At 33.6% G+C, this 18,590-nt stretch overlaps 1 protein-coding gene across 1 annotated transcript; it reads right to left on the reverse strand.

The window, feature by feature from the left end:
- Positions 1-930: 930 nt before the first annotated feature.
- LOC131875371 (U-box domain-containing protein 33-like) lies at positions 931-2,619 on the reverse strand. Its single transcript, XM_059219474.1, has 3 exons — positions 2,212-2,619; positions 1,409-2,126; positions 931-1,076 (listed from the first exon to the last, which is right to left on the reverse strand). The coding sequence occupies exons 1-3, from the start codon at positions 2,617-2,619 to the stop codon at positions 931-933; spliced, it is 1,272 nt and encodes a 423-aa protein (XP_059075457.1).
- Between the last annotated feature and the right edge of the window lie 15,971 nt (positions 2,620-18,590).

Consider the following 18,590-nt stretch of genomic DNA (forward strand, 5'->3'; position numbering starts at 1 on the left):
ATGTAAAATGGAGACTTATTTGTCCATAACTAAGGTTTGGAGGTGTGACTCATCATTCAACTCATCAAAATATCACATCTAGTGTGAAGTGTCCAAAAAATGACTTTTTAAAGATTCAATCAAAACTTAATCTAAAAATCTCTAGTAGTTGATCAACACGATATCATTTTTTGTGAGTAAAATATCATATTTTAATGTAAATTGCAACTTATACGCAACCTAAATTGACCAAATATCTATTAGTAACCATAAATCCTTGTTATCTTTAACTTTTATATCCAACACAAATGGACCAATAGTTAAACACAATTTTTTTTTTGTGAAAACAACATATTAATATATTAAATACAACTTATATCAAATACAAATGGACCAATAGTTAAGCACTAAAACCTATTTATGATCCTTCACATTTCATGAAAAAATACAAGGTATTTATTGTGCTCACCTTTAATACTTGTGATAGGACAAATTATTAATATGAAATACTCCAATGCATATACATTGCTATCCCAATAGTTGTACACAGAGGAATAATATTTTTTCACTATGACAACAATACTTGTTTAAATGAGTATCTTATTTTATTAAATGACATATTTATAGTGGATAGCTATGATATTTTATTTGAAACAAAAATATATATATTTGACTTGGTAATGAATGTATTTATACTTTTTCATATAACATTAATAAGTTTTCATGTATTTAAATATTGGTCTATTTTATCAACATTTGATTAATTTATTCTTTATATGTAAACTATTCATTTACAATATATAGTCTAAATAAGTAAAAAGACTGGATATTATAAACAAAAGGAGATAACCCTACCCTATATAACTACTAATCCCTCTCCCAAATAATAATTTAAAATATCTCTTAATCTTATTGAAAAATCTCTATAATAATGCATAAAATTGTCCTCTGTTAAATTTTCAAGATATCGCCTCTTTCCTGCCACTCTCGAATGGCTGACCTCAGAGAAAAGTTCGCGATCAGATTCTTGCTCACAAGTTTTTCATTTGTCATGGGAGATGTATCATGTCCACAATCAAACCATCCTGCATAATCTCCTGCAAATCGGAACAATTTTGCTCATGTCATAAGCCTAATTTTTTATAACAACGAAAACCTAATGAAGTCAGGTAAATATGAAGTATCAGAATGAGATAAAAAAAGGGGAATTGGATCCTACACAATTTCCTGCAAATCGGAAGAATTTTTTTGAAACCATAAGCCTAATCTTTAATTATAATGAAAAACCAACGAAGTTAGATGAATGTGAAGTAATGGAATCAGATAAACGGGCAATTTGAACTACGAAGTACTAATGAAAGAATGCACAAATTTATCCTTGCCTGGAAGATTGGACAGAGGAAATAGCTGGGAACATGTATTTCTTCACTCGCTGGCTCCCACTTTTGCCCACTTTCAACAAGTCTGCCAAGATTTGTCGCAGCAAACATGTTACGAATCTGATTCAACATTTTCATCACAGTCGGCTGAAGGTCGGGCCTCTTTTTTCTTTCCACATCCGTGCAATCTAAGGCAAGATAAGCCATTTGAGTAGCTTCCGCAAATGGCCAATCACCGGCTGAAGGATCCAAAATTTTCTCAAAATTTGCACTTTGTACGGCACGTTCCACTTCTTTGACGAGTCCTAGTGCCGGTTTTCCGGCGAGAAGCTCACAAAGGACGATTCCGAGGCTGTAAACATCAGATTTGGTAGAGTATTCACCGCTTGTCAGGTATTCCGGATCCATATACAAAGATGTGCCTTTTGGCTCCGATTCTGAGTGTAGATCTTTTGGCAGAAGACGAGACAGACCGAAGTCGCTTATTTTGCTTCTATAATTCTCGTCAAGGAGTATATTTTGGGGTTTCAGATTGCCGTGGACGATTGGATCCGCCCTTAAACTGTGCAGATATTGTAAAGCTGAGCATACTTCGGCGGCAATACGAAATCTGGCGTTCCAAGGGAGCGGTGGAAAGGCATCTTTGCCTCTGAGATGATCCGCAAGGCTTCCGTTGGACATATATTCGTATATTATACAACCTCGCTTGGAACAGGTTCCCACAATCCCTATCAAATGCGGATGCCGGATTTCTTTGAAATTATCGATCTGAACAAAACAAGGTTATACGAAACCTGTAAGAGAAAAACGAAAAGGAAATCTTCAATGCTTTAGATTATTTTAGTGTGCAAACCTCGCTTTGGAACTCCTGCCGACCCTGCAAACCGTTCTCCCCGAGGATTTTGACTACAACAGCTGTTTGTTTTATTTTGCCTCTGTACACATCGCCATAGCCGCCTTCTCCGAGTTTGAAATTGTCGGAGAAATCGCAGGTTGCTGCTTTTATTTCCTCAAAAGAGTATTCGCGGAATTCAAGGTTATTAGAGGAGGAAGAGGAGATCGGGGTTTCGACTCGCGGCATTGAAAGCAAGCAATTTTGAAGATGTTGAATTTCGGCGTCCTTTTGTTGCAAAATTCGGTAGTTTTTCTCCTCCACTGCGGCGAGCTTCTGCCGTATTGCTTCGACCTCCAGCATGGCTTCGTGTCGATCACGGGAGCATTCGTTCAGTTTTGCTCCAAGTGATGTCAGTTTCTCCACCATTTTTTGAATTTCTTCTTCGACTTCATTTCGTCGCCTTGTAAGGCTTTGGCATTTGTGCTCGTAAAGCTTTAAAAGCGAGGTCGCTACCTCGTTCTCTCTGGCTATTGTTCTGAAAGCAGCTATGAAAAATTAGGTGAGTTTACCAGAGGAACAATATTTTGCATTCAGGAAAATATAATAAAGGTTTCATACCTTGAAATTTGATATCATGGCAGCCTGCTCTGCTTTCTTACGTTTCTCGGCCTCATTTGATCTCAACGATATCATTGCAGCTGCTCAAATTTCGAGACTTGGGTATCTGTATTCGCCTGCAGCTTTAAATTTTTAGATGCTTTTAATTCTTAGAATAAATATCACCTGGTTTGATCGCTAATTAAGCTTACATGTTCCAAAGAGGGGTATATTCCAATGTTTCCTCTTCCTAGCAGTATCCGCCCACGAATTTTCCAGGTCGATTCTAGCAAGGGCGATGGGACTCTGGTCTATGAACAAACCAACCCCAAAAAAAATGTTGTTTTTAAATAAATTAATAGGAACAAATGTGCAGTCCTATGGCTGCTTAGAGTTTGTCGGCGATGAGTGTCATCCTTGATGTCAAATAATTACGGTACCAACTAATTTTATGTACTTTTTCATAAGTGTTCATTACAAGGTTAAACTAATAAGATGCATATAAATTTATTTATAGATTAATTTAGGATTTTATAAATTAAAATAGATTTTTTTTTGTGATTCTCTGAATTATTTTTTAGATTAAGATTACAAATTAGGTCAATTCTATAACTAGAAATTTGTCCCTCACATCCAAATTTGATATGAGTGTATAATGTTTGTTTTTATATTTTTCTTTTGTTAGTTCTTTCTTACTTTTTATACTTTTTCTAATATTAAAACTTGTAAGGGCTTCAGCCCTAGCTCACCTGGTCGTGGATCGCAACTTGAGGCGTGGGTATGCTCCCCATGGTCTTGAGTTCGAGTCCCCGGCTGTGTTGATTATGTGTGTGTTGCTACCTTGTGAGCGGGTCGTACACACTAGGGGATTAGTCTTGCTTTGGCAAGGACACCTCCAGATTCCACGATAGTGAATATAAAAAAAAAAATATTATAACTTGTTCTATTGAAAAATACATTTCAAAGATCACAATCAATATAAAAATAGGATATGTTCTCCTAAATCAACCTTTTGAAAACTTTATATAAGAAATAAGGTCCAAAGTTCATGTGATTATCTAATAGTAATAGCAATGGTGTCAAATATTGTTAGTAGAATCATCAGTATTCTATTAACTACTCTTTGATCAACAATAGAGTTTCCACTCATTCTATTTTTTTGACAACACTTGGTGCATGGGTAAAGTGAGCATGCATAGATTCAAAATCTCTCATTTGCATATTTCCAATTTATTTTAACATTTGTAACCTCATTAGCCTCACTTTTCTAGTACCTTGAAAAATAGGGCATTTTTAATCTTCCCTTTGTTTTCCCTCAATAAATCTTTCTAAGTTTGAGTAAGATGATTATATATTGCTTGATTTGGGGATTTTGTATACCTATTTTCTACCAAGTCCCTTATATTTAGTAATTAAAATAGAATCCTTGATTTTATAGTCTAATATTCATAATTGTTTCTCTTGAACGATGAAAGTGATTATTGTGTGGGATTGTTATTCACATTGGGAAGTGCAAAGCAATTTTGTAATGTTTAGATCCTTTGCTCGAGAAACAAACTTTGCTACTAACTTAATGAAAACTTCTACATGTGCTCATATTTGACAATCTACACTAAAAACTTTCTTTGTTCATAAATAAAACTATTCTTTTAGAATGCAAAATAAAAATGCATTCAAATTTACATTAAAAACATGATAAATATTATTATTATTTTATTAATTATATTTTCATTTCAATGACATTGGATACACATCTTCTTTCTATTCTATAGTGTCTTAAGGGGTCATATGGTGTTCTATGATCCCTTATGACACCATATGACCCCTTATGACACCATATGACCCCTAACAACACCATATGGTGTCATTAGGGGTCATATGGTGTCATTAGGGGTCATATGGTGTCTTAAGGAGTCATATGGTATCGTTAGGGGTCACATGGTGTCATAATATGTCATAGAATATCATATGACCCCTTAGGACACCATATAATCCCTAACGACACCATATGACCCCTTAGGACACCATATGATCCCTAATAATACTATATTGTGTCTTGAGGGGTCATATGGTGTCATAAGTGGTCAAGTCATGTACTAGGATGTTAAAGGGGGTCACATGGTGTCATAGGGGGTCATAGAACACCATATGACCCCTGAGGACACCATATGATCCCTTAGGACACCATATGGTGTCCTAAGGGGTCATATGGTGTCCTCAAAGGTCATATCATGTCGTTAGGGGTCATATGGTATTCTATGACCCATTAGGATGCCATATGACCCCTTATGACATCATATGACCCCTACTGATACCATATGGTGTCGTTAGGGGTTATACAGTGCCCTGAGGGGTCATATAGTGTCATAAGGGGTCATAGGGTGTTCTATGACCCCTTAGGACACCATATGACCCCTAATATGACCATATGGTGTCTTGAGGGGTAATATGGCATCGTTAGCAGTCATATGATGTCATTAGGGCTTATATTGTGTCTTAAGGGGTCATATGGTGTTCTATGACCCCTTAGGACACCATATGACCCCTAACGACACCATATGGTGTCCTAAGAGGTCATATGGTGTCTATAGGGGTCATATGGTGTTATATGACCCATTACGATACCATATGACCCCTTAGGACATGTCATATGGTGTTGTTAGGGGTCATATGGTGTCTTAAGGGGTCATATGGTATTCTATGACCCATTAGGACAACTTATGACCCCTAAAAAGACCATATGGTGTTGTTAGGGGTCATATGGTTTCCTAAGGGATCATATGGTGTCCTAAGGGGTTATATGGTGTTCTATGACCCCTTAGGACAATATTTGACCCCTTAGGACACCATATGACCCCTATAGACACTATATGGTATCGTAAGGGGTCATATGGTGTCCTACGGGGTAATATGGTGTTCTATGACCCCTTAGGACACCATATGACCCCTAAAGACACCATATGGTCTCCTAAGAGGTCATCTAATGTTGTTGGGGAGTTTATAGTGTCCTAACGAGTCATATGATGTTTTATGACCCCTTAAGACACCATGTGAGCCCTTAGGACACCATATGGTGTCGTGAGGGGTCATATGGTGTCATATGGGGTGATATGGTGTCCTAAGGGGACATAAAACACCATATGACCACTTAGGACACCATATGGTGTTTTTAGGGGTCATATGGTGTCTTGATGGATTATATAGTGTCCCAAAGGGTCATAAAACACCATATGACCCATGAGGACAACATATGTTGTCATTAGGGGTCATATGGTGTCCTAAGGTGTCATAGAACACTGTATGACCCCTAAGGACACCATATAGTGTCGTTAGGGGTTATATGGTGTTGTATGGGGTCATATGGTGTCCTAAGGGGTCATAGAACACCATATGACCCCTTAGGACACTATATGACCCCTTACAAAATCTTGTTCTATGACCTCTTAGGACACCATATGACCCAATACAACACCATATAACCCCTAACAACACTATATGATAACATTAGGGGTCATATGGTGTCCTAAGGGGTCATATAATACCATATGACCCCTTAGAACACCATGTCACCCCTTAGGACACCATTTGGTGTCATTAGGGGTCATATGGTGTCGTAAGGGGTCACAGAACACCATACGACCCCATAGGACATCATATAACCTCTAATGACACCATATGACACCTTAGGACACCATATTATGTTATTAGGGGTCATATGGTGTCGTGTGGGGTCATATGGTGTTCTAAGGGATCATAGAACACCATATGACCCCTTAGGACATCATATGAACCCTTAGGAAACTATATGACCCATTTAAACACCATATGGTGTTGTTAGGGGTCATTTGGTGTTATAAGGGGTCATAAAACATCATATGACCTCTTAGGACACCATATGGTGTCATTAGGGGTCATATGGTATCCTAAGGGGTCATATAAGACCATATTTCCCCTTAGGACACCATGTGACCCCTTAGGATACCATATGATGTCATTAGGGGTCATATGGTATCCTAAGGGATCATAGAATACCATATGACCCCTAACGATACCATATAACCCCTTAGGACACCATATGACCCTTAACGACACCATATGACCCCTTAGGAAATGATATGGTGTTGTTACAAGTCATATGGTGTCTTGAGTATTAATACAACCACTACCCTCAACCCTATCCACCCTAAACAATGTTCCATCAATCTTGTACCCCATACCATAAACCTTATATCCTACAACCTATTATCTAAATCCTATATGGGGGAGGGAAAAAAAAGAGGGGAGAGGGAAGAATAAAGAGAAAGAGATATCCATGAAGAAAGGGAGATGTGTGTAGGGAGTGGCTGAGAGACCTAGAGATGAAAGAGCAGATAGGTGAGGGAGAGACAAAATAAAATAAGAGAGATAAGTTCACAAACAGAGAAAGAGGGGTAAGGAGGTGGAAAGGAAAGAATTAGAGAGGAGAGAGATATAGAGGTGAGAGATCTAGAGGCTAGGAAGAGAGAGGTGAGAGACCTAGGGCGGAAAGATAGAGGTGAAGGGGATACATGGGGATTAAGAGACAAATAGGGACATGTAGATATGTATAGATGGAGGGAAGGAGAAAAATAGGTATGGAAAGAGAGGTTCAGAGGGAGAGGTATTCATTAAGAGAACACAGAGAGAGTGGGGAGAAACAATAAGAAGGGAAGAGAGATGGAGGGAGGGAAGGATAGATATGGAGATAAAGAGGGAAGGTGAGAGAGAAAGGGAGAGAATATAGGAGAGACCTAGAGAGGAGAGAGAGAAGAAATAGGGAGAAGAAAGGGGGAGTAATAGGTCTACATTTTTTGGTAGATAAAGTGGTGAATAGAGAGATAAGAGAAGGAGAGAGTTCATAAAGGGAGATGGGTAAGGGATGATGGATAGAGAGATGTGGAGAGGAAGGGAGAGAACTAGAGAGGCGATAAATAGAGAGATGAGATATGTAGAGCATGAGAGAGAGGTTAAATACCTAGATGGGAGAGATAGAGGGGCATAAAGATAGGTGCCTAATGAGACATTAATGGATAAGTATAGAGGTGGAGAGGGAATGAGGGAGAAACCTAGAAATTTGAGAGAGGGAGGTAGAGAGAGTAGGAGGGAGAGGTGACAACCTATACAATGGAGAGAGGGAATAGATATAAGAGAAAAGAGATGACTAAGAGAGGATGGATGGAGAGGTACACGTGGAGGGATTAAAAGACCTAAGGAATGAAGAGATAGATAGGTTTGGAGAGAGAGAATAGAGGGAGAGAGTTCATAAAATGGATAGGGGTAAGGGAGAGGGAGAGAAATATGGAGATGGGGGGAGAGAACTAGAGGGTGGACAATTAATTAGGTGAGACACCTAGAGGGGGAGAGAGAGGTGGGTAATAATATAGGGAGGGAGAGGTAGTGAGGTGAATAGGAAGAGAGGAAGAGACCTAGATATGGGGGGAGAGAAGATAGAAGGGATAGGTAGTGACCAAGAGAATGGAGAGGGAGGGAAGTGAAATAATAATAGAATGAGAGAGAAGAAGAGAGAGGGAGGGAGTCAAGGATATATATGGGGTTAAGGAAGGAATGAAATGTAGAGAAGTTGGGTTTACCTAGAGAGGGGAGAGAGAAGTAAGAGAGACAAGAGAGGGATAGAGATAGGTCTAGAGTCTGGGGACGATAAAGAGAGTGTGATACATAGCTGAAGAATGCTAATAGGAGCATGTTGATTATTGAAATTTGACTAAGTCTAAAATTTTATATGATCCTCTTAAAACTAGAATCTACATTATAAGTCCTATAGAGCTTAAAGAACTCTCAAACATCTTGCTAATATATACATGAAATATAACTTAAAGTATAAGAAAGACTTATACTTAAATGTTATATTTCATGTATATATTCTCCTTTGAGGGTGAATATAAGTTGTGCCCAGATTGGAAAATCTACACACTCACAAAACCTTTACATTGGACAATGAAGAACATTTGGTGTGCACCATATTTGGCACTCGCCAAATGCAAAAAAAATAACTTTTCACATTTGGCGGGTGCCAAATTTGGCGTGCGCCAAATGTGAAAATTCAAAATTTTGCATTTGGTGAGCGCCATATTTGGCACTCGCCAAATGGTTTGGATTGGAAACCACCAACCCTTTGGGTTGGATTGTACATGGGCATCCAACCCAAAGGGTTGTATGACCATTTCAGGCTTGAGATGTGTTTTTATCAGAAGATTAAATTTTTTTACATATTTTTGATCGTGCTCTCCATTAGGCTTGCACGTGTTTCAATGAAACTAAAATAAACACCATAGCGACCTCAATCTCTCTCTTATCTATCCAAGCATGTAATATTTTTCGCATTTTGATTTCATTAAGGCTTTCATCTATAATTTCTTTTGTTAGTGTGTACATTTTTGGTCGAAAACCAACATGCACTATTTTGGGTATAGGTTTTTACACTTTCATTGTATTTTGAAGAAACTTATATTTTTAGAAACTAGACTCCATTCTACACAATTTAAAAAAAAAGTTTTGATTTTTGATTATTTATCAATGATTTTAGGGGGGAGGACACTCAAATTTTGTAGCTGAAAAATCTGGCATAAACTACAAGATGTTAGATAATTTTTCACTAAAGCAATTTTAAAAATTTTAAAAAAAAGTTAACATTTTAGAGGGGGCCACAAGAGACACTATGTTATGTTTTTTGCATAAAAATGGGACCACTTTTTGTGGCCCCCCTTTTTTAAGCCCTTAATTTCTGCCATTTTCAAAACAAATTAGTAGTTTAGAAAGTAGACTCAAAGCACTCTGATTTTTGTTCTTGTTGCATCTTCAAATTTGGAGTGTAACTATCTCCAATTTGTCGTTGAAGTTCAGACTTTGCTGATTTTAGAAAAAAGTGGCATCTTAAGACACCCTTTTGGTACCACAACTTGGTGCACATACCCATTGAGAACATATTAATTGAAAACAAATTATATATTGCAGAAATATTAAACCCATGGTATAAATGTTAACTAATATATAGGTACTTCATGACATGTGTATATATTTCATACATTCAATATGCAGTTTGAACATGTGTATGTATGTGATCAAGATAGGATTTAATCTACACGTGTACATTTGGACCTAGAATTTTTAATATTATGTTTTATTTAATAATTTAAATTAAATATATATGTGTACATAGATCTCTAGGATTCATTTTAAATGTCAATTTTTAAATTTCATTTTTTAAATTTCTGTACATATATTTATTGTTTGTGTGTATATAAGTAGATGTTTTACCCATATATCACAAACACATCTAGATATCATGGATGAATTTAACATTGATGAGTTACTTAATCCACCACCTCCACTCCTCCTAGATAACCCCACATCCACCTCCACCTCCACCTCCACCTCCACCTCCACCTCCACCCCCTAGATCTGGCGAGGCTCGATATCAAGCCAGGATCAATGAAAATATTGGATCCATTCAAGAAAGAGTTAATGAGATCCTTAATGCACCATACATTTCCTCCCATCTAGTGTATTTTTTATTGAAGATGGAAAAAGTTTTTGATGCTATTAGGGCCATTGATGTAGAACTTGACTTATATCATGCATTGAGGGATAAGAGACATCGGTTCTATTCGAATGGCCTCTCCTATATGGATATTTTAGACTTGAAAATAACTAAAGCCCACTTAACTCCATATTTTGATGATCCTGTTACAAACCATCCGATTCCTCCGAACAAATCATGCATATCGATGAGGTGGTGTATACATTTGTTGATAGCTAATAATTTTTGGGACCGGTTGTATATGGTCTTTGACTAGCCACCACACACTAACTTAGAGTGCCCCTTATAGTTTTTCATAAAATTATATGTAGAGTTTATTCTAGGTTTAAAACCCAACTATTTTGATATGAGATCATTCCATGGTGTTGGAGGTGGCATTCCACAACATAGGTTGGGGGCACATATTGACCCCAACTGACCTATTCCTCGGTAATCCATCCTGGATCCCCCTTCTACTATTATACCTATTCCTATTCACCAACATTTTATGATCTTGGCGTTGGACACATTGACTTCGCTCACTACTAACCTTACCAGACATCTAATTTGGTAGCTAGCCCTAATGTTGGTCAAGCATTAAGATGAGATGATGATGACATTACATCCATACCCTGTACAACAACGCCCCATTTTTTTACTAGTTTTCATCGATTATGTTATGTGTTTGACAGTGATCAAGTGCATCCAGTTCACATCATGATCCATCCTCTTTAGTTGTTGCATAGGAAGCATCTGATGATCATGATAATATTGGTTGATATGTTGATTTCATATGTGTTGGTGATCATCTGATGGATCACCATGATAGACAAGTACATAATATAGATATCATTTGTTCAATATTAAATATAAATTTAAATATATAAATTAAATATATATTTTAAATAAACTATCATACATGTGTCAATTGTCTCTCTAGGCCATGGTTGTGGGCACACCGACTAGATCTATTGATTGATTTAGTATACTATCGACACCTTGGATCTCAGCATGCCTTTTGGGGTGATATTTTAAATTTGATTGATTTTAAATTCAAATATTGATTTTAAGTCATGTAACTTTTTAAAATGTCTACATGTATATATATTAATTTGTTGGTATGTATGAAATTTTAAAAGGAAACCGTGACACCAACTTCCACATTGGATTATCCACCTGCAGTTGTGGTGAGTGCTCCTCTAGCATCAGTTGTTATAGACGAGCTTGAAGTTAGTGTACATTGAAAATAACCTTTCAATTTTGTATCTAGATATAAATTATATATTGTAAAACATGTACACATGTATATATACACAGGTACAAATTATCTAGAACTTAAGTTGTAACTTAAAAATTGAATTTTGTAAACAAGTGAACATGACTATTAGGATGGGGTTTTCACACCCATGTGGTCCTCTTGGTGAAATTCTAGAAACATCGGTTGCATTTTAGGTTAAATTTTTAAAATATTTTTAAATAATATTATATGCATGCATAGATATAAATTTTAGCCCATACACATTAATGTACGTGGTCTTTTTGACCTTGTATGAACTAGTTAATACAAATTTTTCTCCTGCTATTACAACCACTCAGACCATAGCACCTACACATATTGATGAAGACCATGTGGATGTGCATGGAGGAGATGATCGGGTATATATATATATATATATATATATATATATATATATATCTGATTTTACAAATTTTAAAGTTGACCTAATTTTAGGACATGCCAGTAAAATTTCTAGGATGTAGAATTTTATTTATTTATAATTTCATTAAAAATTTGAATATTTCTAATTTTTAGTTGCTATGGTCCTATAGAATGAGAGAGGACAGATTTTTACAGTCCCTGTAGCAATTGGAGATGCAAAGCACTTGGTCGAGAGAGGAGATGACCAAACTTATGTGTGGTTGTACATTTTAGTTCTAGTTTTGATAAGTTATAATTTAAATTTTAAAGTGAATAATTTTTTTAAAATTATTTTAAATAGTTTTTAATTTATATTTGATTTTGAATGTTCATTAATATCTTGCAGAGTGATTCTCTTCGAACTAGTTCACATGGCTTGAAGAGGAGTCTAGATTTTAGGGAGTCCTCTTGAGTTTAGGGGCTTATTTTACATTTGAGGACCTACATTTTATACTTATTTCACTGTTTGTTTGTTTCATCATGGAATTTTTTAGTACATGTCTTGTATGTGCTTTAGTACATGTTTCACATCACACATACAAATTATACTTATTTCATGGACATTATATATATGTGCTTTCTACACATGTAAATTTATGGAAATTCTTTCTTTCTAGTACTTTCTTCTATGTATGTATGGATTTTATAATATATTATATGTCTTCTTAAATGTACATGTGTTAAATTATATTGATTTCTAAAAATGCTTGTATGCACCTTGATTGCAAATTCAAAAAAATATAGATTTAATAATCACATAACTTTTAAATAATATACACAAATTTAATTTAAATAATATCCACACATTAAGACATTATAAATGAAGCAATTGACAAATAATAAACATAATTTAATGTATGTACACATTAAGCAAACAACATGAATCAAAATCAATTTAATATACACATATTAAGAAATAAATAATATAAACATGAACTTGAATAAATCATGAAGCAATATAAATAACATATGTAAATTTATTAATTAATATATACACATTTAAATGAATAAAATATTGTAACACAGTGAAATTACATGAAGAAATCAATAATTTATAATTTCTATAAATTAGATAATATGTGTATGCAATTAAATGAGGACACATGGTTTAAAAGGGGACGGACTAATTAGGACATGGCTTATTTAAGGGGATGAACTAACTAGGACATGAACTCATGTCAATAATGGCTAGCTAGGGGACCTACTTAGGATATGGCTTAATGGGATGGATCTAATTAGGGTGTGGCTTAAGGGGTTGAACCTAGTAATACAGACTTGGTTTAATGGGATGGACCTAATTAGGACATGGCTTAAGGGGATGAACTTACTTATGACTTGGATTAAGAGGATGGACCTAATTAGGACATGTGGCTTAAGGGGATGAACCTAGTAATAAGGACTTGATTTAAGGGGATGGATCTAATTAGTACATGGCTTAAGGGGATGAACCTACTCAGGACTTTCTTTAAGGGGATGGACCTAAGTAGGACATGGAATAAGGGGACGAACCTAATTAGAACTTGGCTTAAGGGGGTGGACATACATGTACATATGAAGCTGATAAATTATAACATAAACATACATGTTATAAATGACGCAATGAATAACATGCCTATTATAAATGAAGCAATAAGTAACGTGTACACACATGAAGCAATAAATAGCATTAATGTACATATGAAGCAATGAATGATATATAGATCTATGGTTCAATCTAAAACATTAAAATTTTGATCCACATCAAGTAAAAATATCCAACTCAATGTTTAAAATTCACCTACATTGTTAAAAAAATCAATTTAAATCTAGGAAATTTAACATTAAAATTGATCCCTATAGAGACAATTAGGTTCTTGAAAGATCTATAAATTAGATCCTCATAGAGACAAATTTTCTGGATTGTAGGAGACCTACATGCAATAAATTTAATGAATTAATTAGAATTAAATTAAACATACATGCTAAAATTATAAACTAATTAAATATTTAAAGAAAAATGGTGCTTACCAATTAATTTGAATTATTGATAAATAATTAAATTCATGAACTTGTTAACGTGCCACCTACAAAAAATCACTATGATAAACCTACAAAAAAAAAATAGTTAGATATGTATATAAAAATAGAAACTAGGGGGATGAAACTAATTAGGACATGGCTTAAAAGGGGAAATTAAAGTTAATTAAAGGACATCTGGCTTAAAAGGGAGTCAATCTAATTTGGACATGGATTAAAATGATGGGATTAATTAGGACCTATGGCTTAAGGGGATCAAACTAATTAGGACATGTGGCTTAAAAGGGTATCACTCAAGAATTAATCAAGACATGGCTTAAGGGGATGGGCCTAACTAGGAAATGTGGCTTAAGGGGATCAAACTAATTAAAACATGTAGCTTAAAAGCAGCTCATTCAAGAAATAATTAGGACATGGCTTAAGGGGATGGGCCTAACTAGGACATCGAGCTTAAGGGGATCAGACTAATTGGGACACGTGGCTTAAAATGAGATCATTTAAACTAATTAGGACATGGCTTAAAGGGAGAAAAATTAGAATCTATGAAAGTACAAAATGGTCACAATAAATGAATTATAAATATGAGTAAATCCACAAAACTGTGTCATGTTTTAGGCTAACTTATGAGTACAAGTGAATTTAAGTAATTCTAACTAAAAATTAATTTTAATCAAACATATAGTCTATAAAGATTCATTTTATTTATCTTATATATGAGCCACAACTTTTAGAATTGGAATTGTCTACTAAATGTATATTTTATACCACTTTGGGTCTACTTACCCCCCAAAAAAATTATTTTGAAACACTCGATGTTTCAATAGCTCCTACTCTTATAAATAATTTTTTTTTTTTTGAAATGTAAAAATACCCTTCTATAGATTTGCAAGTGAATTTTCCAAAATATATATAGTTTAATATTTTAATTAGTTTTTATATTTTATTTTTATTAAAATTAGGTCATCAACACTAAAATATAAGATTGATTATCTTGTAAAGGAAAAAAAATAAAATTTATTTAAACTTTTTGAAAAAAATAAATGTACTAGAGAAAAGAGTCTATGTCAAGATGATATAATTCTTTTCTAATTTGGATAAATAATTAAGAAAAAATTAATGCCAAATGGAAAGAATTATTTTTTACTACACACAACTTTTCAAATTTATTAAAAAATATATATACATAAAAATAGTTAAAAATATATTTTTGCACTAAAGTTTCAAATTATCAATATACACAAAAAAATTAAAGAAAAAAAGGTAAAATTTACTATGTAGAGTGTCACGCCTCATGTAAATTCAAGTTCAACATTTTATCAACAACTAAATTATAGTGTTTACTTTATACGAAAGTATATTCAAATAATTTTAAAATGTTTAAAAAAAATTACAAAAATAAAATACAGAAAAATTATACATTTAATTAGTTTACATCATTTCAAAATTCAAAACATATATTTCACTTTCTATTGTTTCGATTTAAAAATTTATACATACCTCTATTTATTTATTCCATTGTACCATCAAGTAAGTACTTAAGGGGATGGAATTATGTATGAAACAATAATAAAAATATGGATCAAATGGTAATAATATATATATATATATATATATATATATATATATATATATATATATATATATATATATATATATATATATATATATATATATATATATATATATATATAGGACATGTGAACCTATATCTTGAACAATAATAAAACTATATATATACATACCTCTATAAATACTTATTCCGTTGTACCATCTGTATCCTCATTTTTTTTCAAAGGATCTATAATTGTCTCATGATCTTCCATAGAAATTATCTACAACTCTTGATTAGAAAGTCTCTCACGATATCTAACTAGTTGTATATTTGTTACAACAACCAAAGTGAGTAGTGTATAATCTTCTTACATGTGCTTCATAATCTTTGAAAGTAGGCAAACCATTCTTCCTTGTTAGATATTTCCTTAGCCAAGTAGTAACAACCACCACTAAATCAGTTGGATAATGGTAGTCATCATCATCATCTTCTTGAGGTTTAACTCATTTGTGTTTAGTCTCAACACGTCGAACCAACCAATATTATGTTTTCTCTTCATTGTCCTTAAGTGCAACAATGGCATACACATGTCCTACAAACAAAATTAATTTTATCAATTTTTAATTAAATTTCACCAATTTCTACATTAAATATAAAAAAAGAAATTAATTAAACACGTTCATCAAAATTTCATACAAAATAATTAAATTACCTTATTGTACAAGGTCTAAAACATGATCATAATTATTTGATGCAAACAGTTGATCATTATCTTCAATTGTTGTGTCAATCTGATCTTGTGTTTGAGTAGGTATCAATGATCTTTGTTTCCACTGTTCAACCCATTTATTATACTCACATATATCAAAAGAACCTAAAATACAAAACTGACAAAAACATGAAAATTCCCTTATCTAGATAGTCTATGTGCTTGCATTTGAACTCCTAAATGAATGCCATTATGCTGATCCGCTAATTGTCTCATAATTAATTATAGGCACAATGTTATCATCTTCAACTAACAAAAAGAATCATTTAATTGTAGAGTTAACACTTGATCTAGTGGATAATGTTGTATTGCACCAATCCACAATTGCACGTGCATATTTAAATTATAAATTATCTTCAAATTTCAATTTCTCTCTAGCAAGAATTCTTTTAACACATGCACCAGCTCCATTATGTTATCCTTTACCATGTCCAACCTAAAAAAACTCCATATATGTTGGATATTGTATTCCATTTGAGCCTTGCTTAACTAATAAAATATTCAAGCATTCTTGAATTGTCTTGTACAATTATCTGACCATATACAATGTTTTGTCATCTGGACTCTTCTTTCTCTTAAATTTGTATAAAATATGTTGAAACAATATTGAACAAACTTTGACGAATGCATCCAATTATCACTCACATAGAAATACTCCTCCCTTAAAAAAATTATATCATCCTTAGTGCTATTATTTGCATATCTAAAAAGAATATGAACAAAAATAGCATCCTGAGTGGAATTGTAATATTGAGATTTAATTTCCTCTTGTGGCTTAAGAGTATAAATTTTTGCAAAGTCCACCATTGATAGTATACTTCCAATTGGAAATGCATTTCTACATGTGCGAAATTGACCATCAAACCACCTGGCATGTTGAGATTGTGTCATATATTTGGTACAATCTTACTCTTAAATTCTGACACGAATGCATGTACAATAACCTTTTCTGTTATTAAATTGGCATGCTTTCAAGTTTTCCCATCCTTTAAAGGATACTCAGCATTCTTAAATCTTCTAACATCCACTAGTTGTCCAAAATCATTTTCACTACTCTCATGCATACATTCTACTAATAATGAAAAATTATGACAACTAGAACATTGTCTAGAGATACACGAACTTAAATAAAATAGTTACCTATTATATCTTTCACAAAATAAACTTGCTACAGTTTCCTTGATTGTTTTTTGTGGTATATCAATACCATATTCCTAGATAAGCATGTTACTATGCAAAACACAATGTATATGTTGAAAAACATCATAATAATAATGAAATTACACTTGTGTTTTACAACAACAAGAGATTCATTGCTTATTAATTTTCACATACCAAGAATTGTATTTCTCAAATGATCCTTGACTTATGGTAATATTTCCAAGTAACATGACATCATCCAAAAAAATTAGATTGAGTTGTGTCTAATAGGTGTTTTAGATGAGGATCATGAATTTTCAACTCCGCTCTCAACTTTAGAACATCTCTAGCATTAGATGATACCCTTGTATTATCATGCCAAAAAAATTCAACCAAGATTTCACTTCAATATTCAATTTCATATTTGACCTTGGAAGTCAACCACTAAATCTCCAACTTTGGTTGATTGGATTATTTTCATTACTTTCTCTTCTTTTAGTTGCTCTTACCAATGTTTTACGATGCATCTTTAAAATTCCACTAATGTTTCTTACCATCCTTTTATTCAAGGTTGTTTTATTTACTATAGTAGTTGTTATGGCTCATTGTGCCACATTCTTATCTTTAGATCAATTATTTTTTGCAATAGATTCAATGGCACTTACAACAATAGACATAGCATGCTTAAGTGACTCATCTTCTTTTGTTGGTTTCACAAAGATGCCTACTTTTTCATCACTTTTCTCATTTTCCACATTCTCCTCAATTGCATCCTCAATTGACACTGAATTTTAAGTTTTTTGTGATTAAAAAACTCTATTTATATTCTTTTGGCATAAGTTCTTATCTATCTCCAAGAAATCTTACCAAGAATATTATCCAAAAATTTTTAAAAAAATTTATATAAAAAAAAAATTGTGATAATCTTTAACAATAGGAGAATTTTCATTTGCTCCATGTTCATAAGGATTTTCACTTTCAACATTCAAAATAATCTCATCTTTACCAACACGAGGGTTTTCATTTTCAATATCTCTAATTTGTTTCCTACTGTCATGAACAATATCAA

The sequence above is a fragment of the Cryptomeria japonica genome, chromosome 4 (genome assembly GCF_030272615.1).
Source record: "Cryptomeria japonica chromosome 4, Sugi_1.0, whole genome shotgun sequence".
NCBI lineage: Eukaryota > Viridiplantae > Streptophyta > Pinopsida > Cupressales > Cupressaceae > Cryptomeria > Cryptomeria japonica.

Excerpts from the sequence above, each read along its gene's own strand:
- LOC131875371 (XM_059219474.1), bottom strand. The coding sequence starts at position 2,619 with ATGGTGGAGAAACTGACATCACTTGGAGCAAAACTGAACGAATGCTCC. Across the intron at positions 2,127-2,211 it reads GGCAGGAGTTCCAAAGCGAG|ATCGATAATTTCAAAGAAAT; the intron begins GTTTGCACACTA and ends TGTTTTGTTCAG. Across the intron at positions 1,077-1,408 it reads GCAAAAGTGGGAGCCAGCGA|GAGATTATGCAGGATGGTTT; the intron begins GTGAAGAAATAC and ends TCCGATTTGCAG.